The 20,140-nt window shown below is 41.6% G+C and overlaps 2 protein-coding genes across 6 annotated transcripts in view; both read left to right on the top strand.

The window, feature by feature from the left end:
- Positions 1-6,414, top strand: part of CPB2 (carboxypeptidase B2) — a 51,947-nt gene extending 45,533 nt beyond the window's left edge. Inside the window, 3 exon segments of the mRNA XM_038390201.1 lie at positions 2,630-2,832; positions 5,902-5,986; positions 6,108-6,414. Coding sequence (XP_038246129.1) covers positions 2,630-2,832; positions 5,902-5,986; positions 6,108-6,292 — 473 coding nt within the window. The 3' untranslated portion in view covers positions 6,293-6,414.
- Positions 6,415-7,631: 1,217 nt separating this feature from the next.
- The window catches only part of ZC3H13 (zinc finger CCCH-type containing 13), a 57,669-nt gene continuing 45,160 nt past the window's right edge, over positions 7,632-20,140 (top strand). The window contains exons 1-3 of one of the 5 annotated variants that reach the window (XM_038387086.2): positions 7,646-7,957; positions 18,258-18,380; positions 18,805-18,914. In XM_038387086.2, coding sequence (XP_038243014.1) covers positions 18,264-18,380; positions 18,805-18,914 — 227 coding nt within the window. In that variant the 5' untranslated portion in view covers positions 7,646-7,957; positions 18,258-18,263. Of the gene's footprint in view, positions 7,958-18,254; positions 18,381-18,804; positions 18,915-20,140 lie in introns of all 5 variants that reach the window. The other 4 variants (XM_038387085.2, XM_043500695.1, XM_043500698.1 and 1 more) reach the window with 4 other exon arrangements.

Here is a 20,140-nt window from a genome sequence, read left to right on the forward strand (position 1 = left end):
GAGCACATGGCAAAAAAAGGCACCTTTATAAGCAACAGACCTACTTTCTGGGTATACTGAGTCATATCAGATGACTTCAGTAACTAAAGTAAGTTTCTATTTTGCGGAGCCAATATAGCTATCAGAAAGCAAACTGAATTCTATTCCTTCTTGGACATCCTCAGTAGAATTGCTTATTACATTTCAATAATATACACCTTAGCAAACCCATTGAAAGTAATGGGATTGTATAGGTGTAACTCGCAACATAATCTTGCCTGCAGACTCTTCATTATCGATGATGGCTGAGTTTTATAATTTTTTTAAAAATATTTTTTACTTAAACTGAACACATCTGACCCACAATCACCGTGAAACAATAAAGATGGAACTCAACAATTTCAATTTAACAGGTATTTTTCAAAGTGGAACCACTCTTTAAGGGAAGGGCTTCATTTTCAGAGGTGTTGAGCAGGTACAATTACAACTGACTTCAGTTGGCATTATGGACCAGAACACACTAATTTAAAGCAGAACCAGATCCTGCCAGAACAAGATATGCAAAGCCTGTTGACATATCTCCACTGCTATGATGATCAACACCCCAACAACACAGCTATTAAGATCCATGGGTCCTACAGATGCCTATCACAACATGTGATGTATCTCATCCAGTGCACTAAATGCTCAATAACAATTATATGGGTGAAACCCTCATACTGAAAAATGATAAAAGACATAAACACCATATTGCCTGTGTGTGAACAATTTTTTACAAAACAATCACTCTATATGTGACCTCTCAATCCTCATTCTCAAAGGAAATCTGCCCATCATCTTCAAAAGATTAGCCTGGGAGCTTAAATACACAACTTTGCTAGAAATTAGAAATCATGGACTGAATAGCGACGCTGGATTTATGGCTTATTACAACAATCTACAACCCACTAACAATGCCTCCACCCCCAACCTCCACTCTCAGTTGCCTTTTCCCCCCATCCCTTCCTTTCCCCTCTCTGACTGGAGACGTGTTAATGGGCCACTTCTCCTTGAATGGTCCCTTGAAATATGTGTTTATGCTAAACAATTTGTTCCACCTTGTATTTAGCTGTGAAACTCTGAGGGCTGTGCCGCTGTAGCACTTAAGTGAAGATGCTCCTATACTGACAGGAGAGAGTTCTCCCATTGGTGTACTTACTCCACCTCCCTGAGAGGCAGAAGATCTCCTGTTGACATAGTGTTGTCTATATGGGAGGTTAAGGTCAGTATAACTACATCATTCAGGGGTATGGATTTTTCACATTCCTGAATGACGTAATTATATCGACGTAAGTATATCGATATATCGACCAGTGTAGATCTGGTGTGACTGTGGTGCCTGGAGGGGCTTCACTGAGAATGCTTATTCAGGGCAAACTGCAAAGAATAGGGCAGACAATCCCCAAAACTGGTGATTTATTCTGTAATTAGATTTCACCAAGCCAGTAACCAAACATCTATCGGGTTACCAAGAAGCCAAAATACAGTCCCCTTTAAGCAATCTAGCCTTTGGCTCCTACCCACACAGCCAATATAGGGAGGACTACTAAAAACCTAATTCACATTATATAAAGTTCCACCAATGCCAAGAGACTGGACACATTGCTCATCAGGTCAATGAATATATCAGATCTCACCCAAATACACACTTATAGTCAATCTGTATTAACTAAATCTAAGATTTATTAATAAAAAGAAAAAAGAAAGAGTTGCTATGGTTAAAAGATCAATATACACAGAGATATGAATAAAGTTCTTAGGTCAGTTTCATAACAGTGATGTTTCACAGTAGCAGCCGTGTTAAGTCTGTATTCGCAAAAAGAAAAGGAGTACTTGTGGCACCTTAGAGACTAACAAATTTATTTGAGCATAAGCTTTCGTGAGCTACAGCTCACTTCATCGGATGCAACAGACTTGTAAGCTTATGCTCAAATAAATGTGTTAGTCTCTAAGGTGCCACAAGTACTCCTTTTCTTATAACAGAGATGGTAAGGCTGCTGATTTGTAAAAAACCTTCTGGAATCAATTTAAAAGGTTATAATCCAACAGGCAGTCCATGTGCAGAGTTTGTTCCAATTTTACTACTTCCCCTGGTAGTTTGTTCCAATGGTTAATCACCCTCACTGTTAAAAATGTGTGCCTTATTTCCAATTTGAATTTAGCTAGCTTCAGCTTCCAGCCATTGGTTCTTGTTATGTCCTTCTTTGCTAAATTAAAGAATCCCTTAGTACCCATGTTTTCTCTCCACAAAGGTACTTATACACTGGAATCAAGTCACCTCTCAAACTTCTTTTTGTTCAGCTAAACATATTATGCTTTTTAGGTCTCTGAATGTAAAGCATTTTCTCCAGCCCTCAAATAATTTTTTGGAACTTTTTTGTATCCTCTCCAATTTTTTTAACATAAGGCAAGGTAGAGGAGAATCAGGCCAAGATGCTTAAATGGTGCAATAATGATACATACATGCAGTAATGATGCATCCAAGGTCTCCCAGATTCTATGCTCACTTGTATAGCATCCTAATGCTTTATTTTGTCACTGAGCCATGAGACAATTCAGTATATACTGTAAGAACTCAACAGGTGACATTGTATCCTCTATTTTATTACAGGTAAAGGTGCCTCTCATAATGATTGTCATGAGATATACTGTGGACCCTATCCAGAGTCTGAACCAGAAGTGAAAGCTGTAGCTAATTTTCTCCAAAAGCATAAAGATCACATTAAGGCATATATAACTATGCACTCTTACTCACAGATGGTACTGTTTCCATATTCCTACACTACAAATAAAAGTAAAGACCATGATGAGCTGGTAAGTGTTACCACTTATTAAGTTTCATCTGTATCTCCCACCTTCATCACCTTGCAGGAATGGACATTTAATGAGAAATTTGAATGACGCCTTCAGTAGGCGTTGAGTCTGTTCAAGATTTGGAAAATTGATTTTTCAATAGATAAGAACGTAAGGAAGCTGGTTGTTGGCACAACCACTATATGATTACAAGAAAGTATTCTAATTTTGGAGGACATTGATAAGATGAAAGTGTTTATTCTGGATGAATAAGGTAGCCTGACTTTCTGATATTTTCAAGGCATCGCTAAGGGGGCAGAGTAAAGGTAACTTGGTACCTTAGAACTGCATTTCAATACATTCAAGTGCAGGTTTCTTGTAAGTTTTTCCCCATATCTGAACCTACTAAGTCTGAAACTTTTTTTTAACTCTATTGCTCTTGAATAGTGTGCATCCATAACACTGATAGGTGCCTGCAGCCTTTACTGCTCCTTATTTAATTTTTTTCTATGGGAAATATGTTTAAATGGTCCTAATGGTCTGATGGAGACAAGACCTTTTTTACAGACACTGAGGTCCTCAGGAGGACCAGCAGATCACAGCTAGTCCACTGAAGCAGAATACCTCTTTGATTCTGCAGGTCATGAAGTTGTCCGCTAGCCGGGACTCTGGGGCTAAAGGTCTCCTAAGGCCTATATAAAAGAAGTCTAAGTCCTGTAAAGTTCTGGAGGTCCACACAATCAGGGCTCCTCTCTCCTGCAGAGTCTAGGAGTTGTGTAGGATCAGCTCCCGTTCTATTAATCAACAGGATAAACAGGGGAAGCTGGGAAGTGAAGAACATCATTGCTCTTTTTCCTCCACTGGTTAGTCCCCACGCCTTCAGGTTTATCTAGATTAGGAAAAGAGATACAGGCTAGGTTGGAGTTAGCCAATATATGCAGGCCAATTAGGCTACTTGGGTTGCTAAAGAGCCTCACAAGATTTCCTGGGGTAAGGAGTAAGAAGAGAAGCCTCACAGAGTAAAGAATCCTTTCCCTGCTCCCTCTGGCCAATTTCCTGATGCTTTCCATGCATGGGGGAGTGGGTCAGGGGTTCTTTACTCCAAGTGCCTCCTGCATGGGACCAGGGAAGGAGCAGGAAGTGGCTGACAGAATGGGGAAGGGCTTTTCACTCCATGGGACCGGCTATGTGGAGACATAGGACATCATCAGGGTGGACATAGAATCATAGGGTTAGAAGGGACTGCAAGGGTCATCTGGTCTAACCTCCTTCAAAGATCCAGGATTTGTCATGTCTAAACCAGCGTTCAGCAACCTGCGGCCCGCAGGCCACATGCAGCCCATCAGAGTAATCCGCTGGTAGGTTGCCAGACATTTTGTTTACATTTGCACAGTTGCCCACAACTCCCAGTGGCCAGCGGATTACCCTGACGGGCCACGTGCGGCCTGCTGGTTGCCCACCACTGGTCTAAACTATCCAAGACAGATGGCTATCCAACAAAGTTCCCTCTAAGCTGCGCCGCACTGGCGCCTCTCCCCCAGCCCTGGCCCTGCCGGAGCTGCCGTGGCTGGGGAGAGGAACCCTGGCCCTGGGACCCCAAAAGCTGCTGCATCTGGGGAAAGGTTCCTCACCCCCGGCCAGAGCCTTCACTTCCCCCTCCCCCCCCCCCGCAGCTCAATCCTCTGCCCTAGCCCCGAGCCCCCTACCACTCTCCAAACCCCTCACTCCCACTCCCATCACAGATCACCTCCATATTGGAACACATAACAAAATCATTCCGCACATGGATATAAAAAATTGGAGGGAACATTGCTATCCAGCCTCCTTTTGAAATCCTCCAGAGAAGGAGCTTCCACAACTTCCCTGGGCAGTCTCATGACATTCTTTATGCCACAGCATCCCTGGCATGGAGTCAAGCAGCAGCAACAGGTGATGGGTATTTGGGATTGCTCCTCCATGTTGCCTCCAACCTTCCCATTCCATCCATTCTTTCCCCACACAGATCTAAGGTCTTTAAGGAAGATTTTAAAAATTAGCTGTTACAGTCTCTTCAATGGAAGTTTTTTTTCCTTTTTTTAAATTAATGGGCTTTGTACAGTGATACAGTAGGAACATAGACATATTTGATCAGACCAGATCTGTACCCAGTCCAGTATGCTGTTTCTAGCAGTGACCAGTGCCAGCCTTCACAGGAAGGAGGAAAAAATCCTGTAGCCGACATGAAATAACTTGCCCCCAGGGGAATGTTTCTTCCTAAGCCTCCTCAGTTTGTGACCATCTTATGGCCTGAAAGTTGAGGGTTTATAACCCTTTTAATTTTTTTTTATCCTAGATAATGCATTTGTGAAAGAGGATAAAGAAAATGTAGATTTATCACTTCTTTACCTGTGAAGCAGAGATGTGACATCTTGTAAACTAATTACAGAATAGTTCATTCTAGTCAGTTGTTCAAGAGTAGTGTACAGTTCCATTATTAAATCCTTTTTTGTATGCTTCAACATTAACTTTAACTTAAAATACTTAAAGGTTACTTAAACAATATTTGACAGGAAATGGAAAATACAGGACAGTTGCACAGAATCATGGATTTGGTGATGAGTTTGCTGTCCAGTTGCAGCATAGATGCTATTTGTATCATGAACATAACCTAACCATGTTTAGCCACATCTTATAAGCATTCTAAAGCCAATCACATATTAACATTACAAACTGCAATGCAGCCAGGTCTGGGGACAACTGTAAACATGCTGTAAACAGATCCTCTCTCTTTATTTACAGATTTCAGAGTAGCAGCCGTGTTAGTCTGTATTTGCAAAAAAGAAAAGGAGTACTTGTGGCACCTTAGAGACTAACAAATTTATTTGAGCATAAGCTTTCGTGAGCTACAGCTCACTAATGCATCCGAAGAAGTGAGTTGTAGCTCACAAAAGCTTATGCTCAAATAAATGTGTTAGTCTCTAAGGTGCCACAAGTACTCCTTTACTTTCTCTCTTTATTGTACCCCTAATGGATGGTTACAATGTCCTAACAGAGTCATGTGAAACACTTTTACTAAATTATAAAAGTTAATTAATATTTTATTGATTTCAGCTATCTGTGGCAAATAAAGTAGTTCAATCTATTAGAAAAACAACTCACAAAATATATGAGTCTGGCCCCAGTGCACAAACTATCTGTAAGTATCATTTTTAGTACTATAATCAGTATGACAGAATATCCTCTCTACCACAAGGCAGTGTGTGGGACTGAGGCCAAGGTTACAGGTAATAATCTGTTTCCTTTTCATTCTCCTACAGATTTAGCTCCTGGAGGTTCAGATGACTGGGCTTATGATCTTGGCATTAAGTATTCTTTTACCTTTGAACTTCGGGACAGAGGAACACATGGATTTTTGCTTCCTACAAATCTAATTAAACCCACTTGTATTGAAGCACTTAGTGGTATCAAAACAATAGCTTTACACGTTACCAACAATATTTAATGTGCTATATTTTAATTTGGCATTTCATTGCTTTAACTGGTAATTTAGGTGACCTGATAGGCCGTGTCATTCATTCGAGTGTGCTTTTTTTTTAGTTCACTCAAATAAAAGGAATTACTTACTGCGTTATTATAATTATTATTTGTTTAGGGGCAACAGGTTGGTGTTTCATTTATTACCTTTCACCTTGACATATATTAAATTGCTTTACAGATGGCTACATTTAGGCCAAATTGTAGAGTTGGGAAGGGTAGTGACAGATAAACTACAACCATGTCAATGCAACCTCCCAAGCCCAATAATATTCAAACAAATACATGTTGTCCGTTTTGTACCTCTTTAGTGTTTGCTTTCGGAGAACTTTTGAATAATCCAGTTCACTCCCACCAACAATGGTGAAAATCAACTTTTAAAACAAATTGTAATATTTGTACCTGAAGTGCTTGCGTAACCCACTGATGACTATGTTACAGGTACCTCCCTGTGCCAGATCCACAGAAGCTATGAATGTCTTACAACCCCAGCTAGAGAGCCATGGCTCTGTAGCCATGATGCAGCCATTTATGTTTTTAGCACTAAAAGTCCCTGCTTTAATCCCTCATGTTTCGGCCAAGATGGTGGCAGTCATCTTTGAGGTGCCTCGCCATGGAAGGGGGAACAACGCCCCCCCATGACTGAGCTAACCTCTATTATGCAACACAGCTCAGATGTCCAATATTCCTAAGCAGGCCAGCATCTGAACAGACTGAAGAGATATGCCTATGGAAAGACAAGTCAAAAAGGGGAACTGGCAGTATCCAGTCAGACATACTGACCAGACACCAAAAGAATGCTTACTGGAGGGCGGTGGAGGTACCATGCGATCAACCCTCACCAGTCCCTGCATAGCCAGGGCTGCCTCCTACCTGCAGGCAGGCACCTTGCAGCAGCTCCTGTCCCAGCCTCGGAGCCAAGGTCGGCCAACTGGTGGGGGAGGGAGGTGAAGATGATCCAGTGAGTGAGGGGGAGAAGGGGGCGAGGCTTTGGGGAGAAGAGGCAGAGGAGGAAGGAAGCCTGGGGGAGCAGCTGGTGAAGGGGGCAGAACCTCAAGGGAAAAAGTGGAGCGGGGGTGGAGCCTTGGGGGGAAGAGGCAGGTCAGGGGTGAGGCCTTGAGAGGTCCCATTACCAGCCATTAGAAAGGTGGCAACCCTACTTCTCTACCCCAGGCTAGGCCCCGCCCTCCCTCATTTCAGGCCCCTCCCCCTTCTCTTCCCCTGACCAGGCCCCGCCCTCATTTTAGGCCCCACCCCCACGTTTCCCCTTCAGGCCCGACGTCTCGTCCCCCCCGCTTACTCGTTGCCCTGCGCGGCCGGAAGTTGCGCTGCTACGCACGAGCATGGCAGCACGGCGGTTTCCGGTGAGCCAAGGCTCCTCCTCCCGACGGCGGCGGCAGCGGCGGCGGCGGCGCTGGGGCCGGCCGGTTGGTTGCGCGGCTTTCCCGGCAGCCCCTGGGCTTGGGAAGCGCCGTTCGGCTGCCGGAGCGGGCCGCGCTCCTTGTCTTCCTCCCCGTGTGGCTCGGCGCTCAGGCCCGGGAGGACGGACTCCCCCCTCGCCCCCTCCCACCCTCTCCGCCCCGGGCGGCGGCGGAGGAGGCGGCGGGGACCGGCCAGGCAGCGGAAGGAGCAGGTGAGTGTGGCGCCCCGGCGGGGAAACCGGGCCTGGGCGGGGTGGATCCCCGTGCGGCGGCGGCGGGGGGAGGGGAGCTCGGTGCTGGCAGAGCCTCCCCGCCCGCGCCGCCATCCTGCGCCCCGCGGGCCGGCCAGAGCGGCTGCAGAGGCCGGGGGTCCCGGTGGAAGCGCTGGGCTGAGGGGCTGTGGCTTGGGAGGGCAGCGGGGCCGAAGGGCGATGGCAGGTGGCTCCCGGGGAGGGAGTCGGAGAGTAGGTGGTGGGGGGCGCGGGTTGTACCAGGCGATGGGGGGAATCGTGATGCACGCAGGCGGGAGCGGATCGCCCGGAGGCTGTGGGGGCGACTCTGCCCTGGCGCCGAGATGAGAATGGCGGGGAGGGAGGAAGGGGGGGCAGATTGTGCGGGCTGTGATTTGTGAGGAGAAGCAGGGGTTGAGCTGTGGGTCAGACAGGGCACCGATCAGCCAGCGAGTCTGCGACACTTCACCTGCCAGCTAAACCTGCCATCTTCTGTGGTTGGTGCTTTACCCTGTTGTGGGCTCCTCATTGCCTCCCAGACACGTGATCTCTGTCCTTTGTGGGCTTCAGGGTACTGGGGTCCCTGTCACAGCTGCTGAGAGTAGTGAAATGCAATCAGCCTTTTTAGCTGAATTTAGAACTTGTCAGCCCTTGTAGCATCGATCCTGAACCTTGGTGCTTTTGCCTTTTCTTTAAAGTCTTCTGTCATTGATGACTATCCAGAACTTGTAGTTTAGGCCAGTGGTTTTCAACCTTTTTTCCTTGTGACCCAGTTGAAGAAAATTGTTGATACCCGTGACCCAACATAATTATATCTTTTCACTAGAGTTTTCATAAAATCATCATAATGCAATACATTCCAGCTTAACCCACATTACATAACTAACACTAGACATTAGTCTTAGTAAGCTATGGTAAGGAGTGTGGGAGGTGGCCCAGAGTAGGGCAGAGGGTGGTCTGTGGGGGTAAGGGCTCTAGAGTGAGCTGGGGATGAGTGGTTCAGGGTACAAGAGGGGGCTCAGGGCTGGGGCAGAGAGTTGGGATGCGGGGGTGAGGGCTATGAGATGGTGTTGGGGTTGAGGCGTTAAGGATACAGGAGGGGGCTCAGGGCTGGGGCAGAGGGTTGGGATGTAGGAGGGTGAGGACTCTGGTGTGGGGCCAGGGATGAGGAGTTTGGGGTGCAAGCAGGCTCCCCCAGGCCTGGGGCCAGAGGACTCCCCCCAGTCCTCTTCCTGCCGGTAGCAGCTAGCTCGGGGAGAGCTCTGGGGCTGGGGGAGAGGCCCGCAGTAGCCCTGCAAGCCCCAACTTGCTCCTCTCCCCAATTCCCGCCCACCCCCTACCTCTCTCCTCTCCAGGTCCCTGCTGTGTGGCCTTTGAGAGCTGCTGTGCAGCAACGATCGTTATAATTTTAATTAGCTAGTCTATTATGTGTCTGACATTCCATGACCCGGTACTGGGTCATGATGTGTACTTTGAAAAACACTGGTGTATGCTGTTGGCCCAGAACCTCAAAGGCATGTAGGTGCTTGATTCCCATTGAAATCAACAGGAGTCGGGTGCTTACATATCTTTGAGGATATGGGTTTGTGTGACTAGTATTATAGATTCTTCCTTTTGTCTCCAGCATCACACCTGGGGATTTCTACTGGATCCTCGCTAGACCTAGACCATTGCTTTTTTTTAGATTGGTCTGCTTCAAGACCTTTTGCAGTCTAGATTCTACTGTACAGTAGATTGTGTGCTACTGAATGGGACCTAATGGGAACTGGCCAGTTGCATTTAAAGACAAAAGACTTATCTTCGCTATGGGGGAGGGTAAGTTATGCTAGTAGCTGGAGTTGATGTAGCTTAGGTCAATTTACCATGGTGTCTTCACTGCACTGCCTCAGTGGGAGACTCTCTCTGGTCGATTTGCCTTAATCTTCTTGGGGAGCTGGAATAACGGGGTTGACCATCGATGTAGTGGGTTTTCTCTAGATCAATCCCAGTAGTGTCAATCTCCCCATAAAGAAAAGCAGTACTTGTGGCACCTTAGAGACTAACATTGTTAGTCTCTAAGGTGCCACAAGTACTGCTTTTCTTTTTGCGAATACAGACTAACACGGCTGCTACTCTGAAATCTCCCCATAGTGAAGACCAGGCCTTAGTATGTTAAAAGTTGTTTTGGGAAGTGGCTCCCTGCCGTTTCAGACAAAATGTGAAATACAATGCATATAAGACATTATCCATACTTTTTTTTATTGCTTACCTTTTTCTGTAATCCTAGGGACTGAATTGTTGCATTTTACCAATAGCAGGCTAACCCCAATTCACAAATGTAAACACATAGCTATCAGTTACTTACCATTACTGGTCTATACATTTTAAGATGATAAAGATGCATTGTGTTAAATAAGAGGTGTAGTTAACTTGAAGAAGACATGTTCATAGCAGAGGGTTGTAAAAACTGAACTCTGAGTAATTATTTGTTGAATGCCAGACACAAATTTTCATAGGTAACTTGAAGACTGGTAATTTGGTTTTACTTTTATGTTGACGTTCCAGTTTTTGTGTGTTATGCATCTGAAAATTGGCCATCTCTATATGAATATACAACATTTAACCTTTTTTTAGCACTCTAATGTGTGGAGAAAAGTGTCATTATTTCTCTCTTAATGACATTAGTTTGCTATATCCCAGAATACCGTAGCATAATCAGTGTACAGTTAAATTTTTTAGAATATTTTCTATTTAAAAAGGTCTTGCTTTCTAATGGGATGTTATTTATAGCCAGAGCTGGCTTAGACTTGCTGGGGCCCAGGACCAAAGCCCACCCCTGAGAGCTTCAGCCCTGCCTGGAGCTGAAGCCCTCGCACATCGGCTTTGAAGTGGGGCTTGGGCTTTGCCACTGTGCCAACCCCCTCCCCTGCCCCTCCCACCCCCACGCCCCCGGTGGTGAAGGTTGGCTTGGCTCAGCTTTGGTTCCCCCTCCTGGGGTCATGTAGTAATTTTTGTTGTCAGAAGGGGGGCATGGTGCAATGAAGTTTGCGAACCCCTGATTTATAGCATTTTAAAGATTGACACTATTCAACGTGGCAGAGGACAACTTGTATAGTCAAGCATTACACATAAATTGCCTTGCTTGTTAGTGCCACCTTATTATCATGTGTTCTTTTAGTTTTTGCATTTCACTTAGACAATGAAAATAATCTACTCAGTGCCACTTTTGTTTATAATCAGTTTCCATTTACTCTCAATTGCTAGCTTTTCTACTGAAGCAGGATGCTATTATTGCAAGGGAAAGCGTTTGTTTTTTCTGCTTTTTAAAACAAAATCAGTGATAAATCAACAACGTTTCGTGTGAACATTTTTGTTAACTTTTAGATTTTGTGAAATTGTATTTTTACAAAATCTAAATGTTGGACTACATTTGAACTATAGGTATATCATTACTATTAACTTAAATGTACACTATATTCTATCCTGAATCATGGCATTGTATCATAGTATAGCAGCTGCTGTTACTTAAGTAAACCCAAGGGGTGTAATCTCCTTCAAGTGTGTAATAAAAACTAATGATTTAAAAAAAAAAATAATTTGTATTGAAATTGGATTTTTTATTTAAATACCAACTTATTTAAAAAAACTATTTAAAATTAAATGTGAAATTCTGACAGTTTATTAAGGCCTACATTTATTATAATGTATTAAAATAATGTAAAGTAAATATTAAGCAGTACACGTTTGCTACAGAAGTCTTAAAGAAAGTCAAACCACTGAACTGGTGGAAATCACTGACTAAGCACCTAGAACCAGAATTTGTTGAACTACTAGACCAGCTTTTGACAGCAGTAGTTTCTTCTGTAGGTGTAGAGAGAGTGTTTTCTTCATTTTAGAGTGGTAGTCTTGTTAGTCTGTATCAGCAGAAAGAACGAGGAGTACTTGTGGCACCTTAGAGACTAACAAATATAGTGGGCCTGCTTCATCAGATAATGCAGTAGAAAATACAGTAGGAAGATATATAGATACACACAGAGAACATGGAAAAAATGGGGGTTGCCATACCAACTCTTAACGAGACCAATCGATTAAGGTGGGGCTCTTAGCAGCAGGAGAAAAAAAACTTTTGTAGTGATAATCAGGATGGCCCATTTAAAACAGTTAACAAAAAGGTTTGAGTAACAGTAGGGGGAAAACCTATCCTTGCAACAAAGCCTGTTGCCAACTCTGTCCTCATATCTATTCAAGGGACACCATCAGAGGACCTAGTCATATCAGACACGCTATCAGAGGTTTGTTCACCTGCACATCTACCAATGTGATATATGCCATCATGTGCCAGCAATGCCCCGGACGCTCAATTACAGACCTAAAAGTTGCAATTATTCAACCAAAACGCTTCAAAAACAGACTCCAACGAGAAACAGCAGAACTGGAATTAATCTGCAAACTGGACACCATTAAATTATGCTCGAATAAAGACTGGGAGTGGATGAGTCATTATACTAACTAAAACTATTTCCCCATGCTAATTATCCCCCTACTGTTACTCCTTCTTATCAACTGTTTGGAATGGGCCAACCTGATTATCAGTACAAAAGTTTTTTTTCTCCTGCTGATAATAGCCCACCTTAATCGATTTGTCTCGTTAAGAGTTGGTATGGCAACCTCCATTTTTTAATGTTCTCTGTATATATATATATATATATGTATATCTGTATCTATAACTATATATCTTCTTACTGTATTTTCCACTGCATGTTTCTGATGAAGTAGGCTTATCCCACGAGAGCATATGCTCAAATAAATTTGTTAGTCTCTAAGGTGCCACAAATACTCCTTGTTCTTTCTTCATTTTAGTTTATTCAGCTAGTTCAGTTCCATGACTATCTTTAACAACATGGTGACTAGAAACAATCAGTTCAATTCACTAACTACAGATAATACTTGCTTTGTTTAATAAATCAGTGCTAAATGCAAAACATTTTCCTCCGGGGCAGATTGGAAGAGGCCCTGGAGGTTTTTCGCCTTCCTCCGTAGCATGGGGCATGGGTCACTTACTGGAGGATTCTCTGCTCCTTGAAGTCTTTAAACCATGATTTGAGGACTTCAATAGCTCAAACATAGGTGAGAGGTTTATCGCAGGAGCGGGTGAGTGAGATTCTATGGCCTGCATTGTGCAGGAGGTCAGACTAGATGATCATAATGGTCCCTTCTGACCTTAATATCTGTGAATCTATGTTTTGGTAAACTTCTTTCTTACATACTCAGTACCTATAAGGTAATTTATGAAACTAATACAAAAATTTAAAATGCTCTTTGTGCATTTAATTGAATTTTTTCCATCCAAATAGTTTGACACAATTCACAAGTAAAAAAAATTAATCATCTAGTTAACAAGAAATTCATTGTTCACCATTTTCTAACATAAAAAGGGAAAAAATAAGATTCCAAATAAATGCAAGTTAAATTATATACAGTAAAAGCTGTGTTATTCTGCACTTTGCCAACTGGAAAGCTCTAGAAACCAGCATTATGGGAGGGCGTGTGGGGCACAGTCTCTGGGAGTGAGTTTGGGTGCAGGAGGGGGAAGGGGGTTGGGACACGGGGGAAATTTTGGGTTGCCGGATCTGGGCCACGCTCATCTTGGGCACCTCCCTACAAGTGGCAGCATATCCCTGCTGCTTCTGCCCCCAGCCGCTGGCTCAGTAGCTCCCATAGGCCTAGGACTGTGACCAAGGGGAGCTGCGGGGGCGGTGCCTGCAGGCAGAAGCAGCGTGCAGAACCGCTGGAGCAACAGGGACATGTCACTGCTTGCGGGGAGCTGCCCAAGGTGAGCACCGGCTGGATTCAGCACCCCATCCTGTGCCCCTGTCCTGATCCCCCTCCCGCAGCCAAACTCCCTCCCTCTTTGTTAACCGGAATTTCTGACTTACCAGCACACCTCCCCACCCCCCATTCCCTCAACATGCTGAATAACACAACTTTTACTGTTACAGCTTAAATAAGTGTCTGTAGATATAGTGTATCCTTCTGGTTAGCAAAAAGAAGTAACAAATTTTGTGTAAAGGCTGTATTTACTTGGAAATCAACATATTTTAATGGTTACCAGCTAATGAGAATCAGCCTTTCCTTAGGAAAATAATTAAAGTACAAATGCAATACAACATTAAAATTGATTATTTAAATTAAGGTTTCCTGCTTTTGATTTAAATCATGATTAATATTGGTGATTTAAATCACTTTGATTTAAATTGTTCCACCCGTTACACATTATCATGAAATATCAAGGAAAATATTACCCGAACGTTATTATTTGTATTGTTGTGGTGCCTGGGAGCCACCGTCATGGATCAGGACCCTGAACGAAAAGACAGTCCTTGCTCTGGAGAGCTTACTATCTAACGATAAGAAAGAGACAACAAATGGATACAGATGCATTGATGGAGAGTACATGTGAATTCATTTGCAATATAGTAATACAGTTAATTCTGTTCACTAAATGTTATCTGTCATGACCTTGAAAAAGCTTCATTAATAATAAGCCATCTTTTGTACTGCAGAGTGGTATAGAAGTATCTACAAGAGAATAAGGTATAATTGTGTTCATGGTGTATTGCTATTTTTTTATAGCGCCGCCTTTGGATTGTATATAAATATGGGGGGGGAGCAGTATTTTATTGTTAGACAATTTAAATAATACAATTAACCCTGTAAATTGATTAAGTATTATAAAATTAATTTCCCTGTCCCATTTTCCTTATTATTTTTCTATGATATTCATTAATAGTGATTAGATGTCATGGAAGTTGCAAACTTCTAAATATTCCTAAATGTATTTAGTTACTAAGTTATGTCATATCACTGAAATAAATAATTAACAATAATTCCTTCTAATTAAATTAATTTAAAAAAGATATTTCCCAATTTTGTGCATTTAATGTATTTATTGACCGAGTTGGAAACTGTTGAGTGCTTAAGGCTCTATCCTCACGGGGCTCAAACAAAATTTGTTGAACAAGTTGAAAGAGGAGACACAGAAGCAGATCAGAGGGGATTAGGAGTCTGAACTGCATTGGTGATCATTGTAGGACTGGGGTTTTTTGGACTGTGGTCAAGCAAGTGAAAAGCACTTCTTAGAGAAATCTAGGAAGAATTAAAGTAATTTGCTGAATTTTATGGGGACATTACGGTTCAATTGCTCTTGGCTATCTGTTAAATTTTTGGCTGAGAGAGTCAGAAATAGAACTTCCCCCTTAAAATTCTGGAATCCCCCCTTCCCTCTGCCTATACAAGAGTGCATATGGAAGAAGACAAGGGGAATGTTCCTTACTCTTGCCACAACATAGTCAAAAAAACAATTTTCCTCACTACTTGCATGTAAAATATTAACTGTATTTTGTGCATTTAATTTCCTTGGTTGCTGAAGAATAAAAAACTAGTGATTCAAATAAATGCATTCTACTTAATTTCATAAATTTGTGTTACAGTATATTTGGTTCTCAGATATACTTGCCTCTGTCTCCATAACCATGCTTGGGCCCTGATCTTGTAATTGGCTCCAAATGCATGGATCCCCATGGAAGTCAGTGGGCCTTTATTCTAGGGTCAAGGGTCTGACCATGCAGATCTGATTACAGGATTGAGACCCTTGTGTGCACTTAGATGGTCCGTGAAAGCAACATGCTGTGCGCTCATAGCATGCTCTTTTCACTTGGAATGGTTTGTCTCACCAGTTTTTTTCGGTTAGCAAAGTACATGAGTCTCATTGACAGCTGGAAACGTGCCAAACTTTAAAAATTGAATTGATCTTGTGTTATCTGAACACATGCATACAAAACTCCATTAAAAAAAAAAAACTTGAAGTGTGAAAATACTTCTTTTCCATGTTCATAAAACTCAAATGGCTGAAAGGAATTTAATTAAAAATTCTTTTTGGCTCAAAAGAGTATGAAGCAATTACAGTCCAAAGTGTAATTTTTGTGTGAATGTCATAGGTGCCTAATAGCAGGTAGTTAAAATGAAAGTTCCTCTTTAGTCATAAGTGTGCTATTATTATCACAATACTATAAAAGATCTATCCTTTTAAAATTGAAAACCATCTTAACTTTTCCGTAGCCCTGAATTCTTAAAGTTTATTAGTTGCTGAGTGAAGAGTAAATTAAAAATAACCAATTCGGTTTGTTGCCTTTGTTTTTTTTTTTTTTTAAATAAAGGGACATTCTTCTTACAAGGCAAGATGAATGGGAACCCCTTATCAGTGTGTTCCTATTCCATATATCATATGCTTCTACTATGTTCCTGTGACTCCTTTTTGTGCTAAATAATCCCATTTTACTCACCTTTCATATGTTGACTCTTTCCCCTTCCCATGCCGTCTTTCATACTGTTCTTGTAAACTTTTCTGTTTCAGATGTCTCTTTTAAAATGAAGCCTGTGAAAGTGAATGCAGTATTTGATGTGTGGTCTTACTATTAATATATACAATGCTTTTTTAATATATTCTGTATTCTCTTCCCCCCTCCCCCCCAATCCAAGAATCTAATTGCATGGTACCTTAAAAATTATCCAGGTGTTTTGTTCACTCTAAACTGTAGGGAACAACCTTGAACTGGAAGGGAGCTGGGCTAGTCTGGACTTGATGTTTCACTCTCTAACTTCAACAATTTATCTTTAGACTTTTTAACCGCTGCTGCACATTGAGCTATCCACAATGACTCCTAATTATTTTTCTCAGAAGACTGGCCTAATTTGAACTCATCATCTATATACAAATTGAAATAATTTCTCCTGGTGTGCATTACATTGCATTTATTTACATTTCATTTGCTGTTATATTGCTCAATCTTCTAGCTTCAATAGAACTTTCTGGAGTTCCTCAATATTCTCCACAGTGTTTACTAACCTAAATAACTTTTTGTTGCTGGCAAGTTTTACTATTTTGCTGTCTGTCTTCACCCTTCAGATCATTAATAAATGTTAACTTGTTTCTAATCCCTGGTACATCCTACAATTAACTTCTCTCACAGCATGTAGCAACCTTGCACATACAATAAAAATGTGGTAATGTGATTATCTGATTATCTGAAAGAATGTTATGTCCCAAGCAAAGATTTGAATAAATAGTCAGGGGACTGGGAAAGCCTCTTGCAGAGCCCTAAGCTGTCTCCTGCAGTTTATAGAAGGATTAAAGAGCTTAAGGAGTTCAGTGTATAGTTTTCTACAGAGAGAACATTACCCTGAAGTCAAAACTCAGGGAAAGAGCCAACATTCAGATAACCATGAGATTCAGATAACGAAGTCTCAGTGTAGTGAAGAAATCAAGAGACATTGTCAAAGGTGCGAGAAATGTAAAATGTAGGTTACATTAGTAGTATTTTTTTCTTATGTAATGGATTTTTCTTAAAACTGCTTGTGTATTGTTTTCAAACAGACTGGCTTTCCCAAGCTGATTTTTCTGTATAAATTGATATCACTTAAACAAATGGAGAATCATTTTGGACTCAGTTCTCCTTCCTTTGTAGCCTCTTTCTCCTGCCTCATAACCTCCTCTCCCCTTATAGCTTCCCTCCTTGCTCCCAGGTAAGACATATTATGGCTAGGAAGATTTGTCAAGCATAAGGTGTATCTGTTTGCAAAATGTATTCAGTTCTTTTAGTGATCAGAAGTACATCAGCATTCTTTCTTTAAAGCACAGTAGTTGCAAACAGCCATACAATAACAAACCAGCATGGACAATGAGCATGGCTAAAGTATGGAAGGGGAGAAGAGAGAATGGCTGCCAATTCATTCTCATGAACGGTGAGGGGAGAAATGGGAATTCCTTAGAATCATTAAGTTGCTAAACTGAGCCCTCTTTACCAGTCAAACTCCATCTCTCGAAGGAGTGATTAAATACCATTCAAAGTGCTCTTTACACTTGAAATCAGAAGTCATGGCCAAACACACATGACCAAAGAAAGCAGCTGTTTTGTGTTTGCTGCTTGAATGAGCAGAACAGCATCTGATGTTCTCCCAAAGGGATGTTGGGGAATCCAAAGCAGGTCATAGAATAAAATTTAAAACTTTCATTGTTGGTGTTCAGTTGACTAGTTTGAACCAATTGTGTTAATAATCAAAGGCATCCCTTTAATCGGGTACATTCCATTTATTTATGATTCTTCCGTTCCATTATTCGTCACCTCTGCAGAAATTCTTCTGTAATTTATAGCATAATATATTTTTCTTTTTACTTGTGAATTCAGTGGCAGTAGCTCCAAACTAAAGGATTTTACAGTTTTGCTTTTTTTTTTGGTTGAAGTAGTACAAAATGTCAAAAATTAGAAGGAAGGTCACAGTGGAAAATACCAAGACCATATCCGATAGCACATCCCGAAGACCCAGTGTGTTTGAAAGGCTTGGACCCAGCACTGGAAGTACTGCAGAGGTGAGTTGTAAAAGTGTTTTCTCTTCCTTCCCACCCCAGCATCTTCTCTTCCAGGACATTAGAGGGGTTGTTCATGAGTACTGAATATTCAGTCATTAGTCATGTTAGTAAAGGTAAAGAGAACACATTCACACTTAGATGTTCAAGATATTATTAATCTTTAGATTTTCACATTACTTGTGGTGTTCCAGCTTCTAGTGAGGAGCGGTAACAATGTACATTTACTAATATTTTTATAAACCTAAATTTTTTATCTGGCAGACTTAATGCTCACTGTTGGTTTTTAATGAAGTAAATTACTGGTGGATGGAAATCTCAGATAAATGGGAGTAAATGTGGACTCATTTGTTTGTTCTGCCACACTCACACCAATGGTATTTCCAGAAATGAGTGTGAAATTCACCTAGTAATGTCTGTCTCTTAGACACAGTGCCGTAACTGGCTGAAGACTGGCAACTGCCTCTATGGGAACACATGTAGATTCGTACATGGCCCTTCACCACGAGGTAAAGGCTATAGCAGCAGTTATAGAAGGTAAATCAAGAACTCACTTTGAATTGTTCACATGCTGTAGGAAAATAGCTTTTTCAAATATGTCTTCTGTAAAAATTTGAAATGCTGTGGTGTGCCTAATGGTATGTTTTATCAATAACCTTATTGGATTGTGAAGCTGCTGAAAACAAGTAACTTGGCAAGATGCAGTGGGTTTTCCCTGGATTTTCTTGTGTGTGTAACTTTAAAAAATAATTAATAAAGTGCTCTGGATGCAGATTAACTTCTTTTGCATAACAGTGTTTTAACCTGCCTTGAAATGGGACATGCAAGTACTTTAATAAATGGATTTTTGTGTAGTGTGTCACTGCAACTTCTGTCTTCCTCTCTTTCTGCTACTAAAATGCTGTTTTGCAACTGTTTAAGGCAATACTCTCAAAATCACAGCCCATATCCCTTTGCCTTCACCAGTAACAGTATTTTTGTTGGAGAGTGAGGTGACTGTTCTTTTTCTCCAGTTGTGAGGAGACATGCTAGGACAGTGGCTCTCAACCTTTCCAGACTACTGTGTCCCATTCAGGAGTGTGATTTGTCTCGTGTACCTCCCAAGTTTCACCTCATTCAAAAACTACTTGCTTACAAAATCAGACAAAAAATATGAAAGTATCACAGCACACTATTACTGAAAAATTGCTTACTTTCTTATTTTACCATACAATTATATATAAAATAAACCAATTGGAATGTAAGTATCGTACTTACATTTCAGTGTATAGTGTATGAGAGCAGTATAAACAAATCATTGTCTGTATGAAATTTCAGTTTGTACTAGCAAATATCTAGATGAGCTGATGTACCCCCTGAAAGACCCCTGCTTTGCCCCAGACATACACATACCCCTGGTTGAGAACCACTGTGCTAGGATAGGAAAGTGTGGTTTCATGACCACCTCTGCAGACAAATGTCCAGCAGAGGGATTAAAAAAATGTGCCTTTTTTGTTAAGTAAAATGAATGCACTTTATAATGACTTATAATATTATACCCAGTGCTATCTTTCAAAAAGGGCACTGTGTAGTAGTATGAGTCCATGCTACCTAACCAGAACTGTATTCAGTAAGCCTGTATCATTCTTTCTGAAGGGAAAAAAAATGATTTAATAATTTTCACTTCAGCACCTTTCATACAAAGATGTCACAAACATTAATAATGCTTCACAGTGCCCCTTTGAGGTAGGAACTAGCCTCATTGTATAGCTGGATAAACTGAG

This window comes from Dermochelys coriacea, chromosome 1, assembly GCF_009764565.3.
Source record: "Dermochelys coriacea isolate rDerCor1 chromosome 1, rDerCor1.pri.v4, whole genome shotgun sequence".
Taxonomy (NCBI): Eukaryota; Metazoa; Chordata; order Testudines; family Dermochelyidae; genus Dermochelys; species Dermochelys coriacea.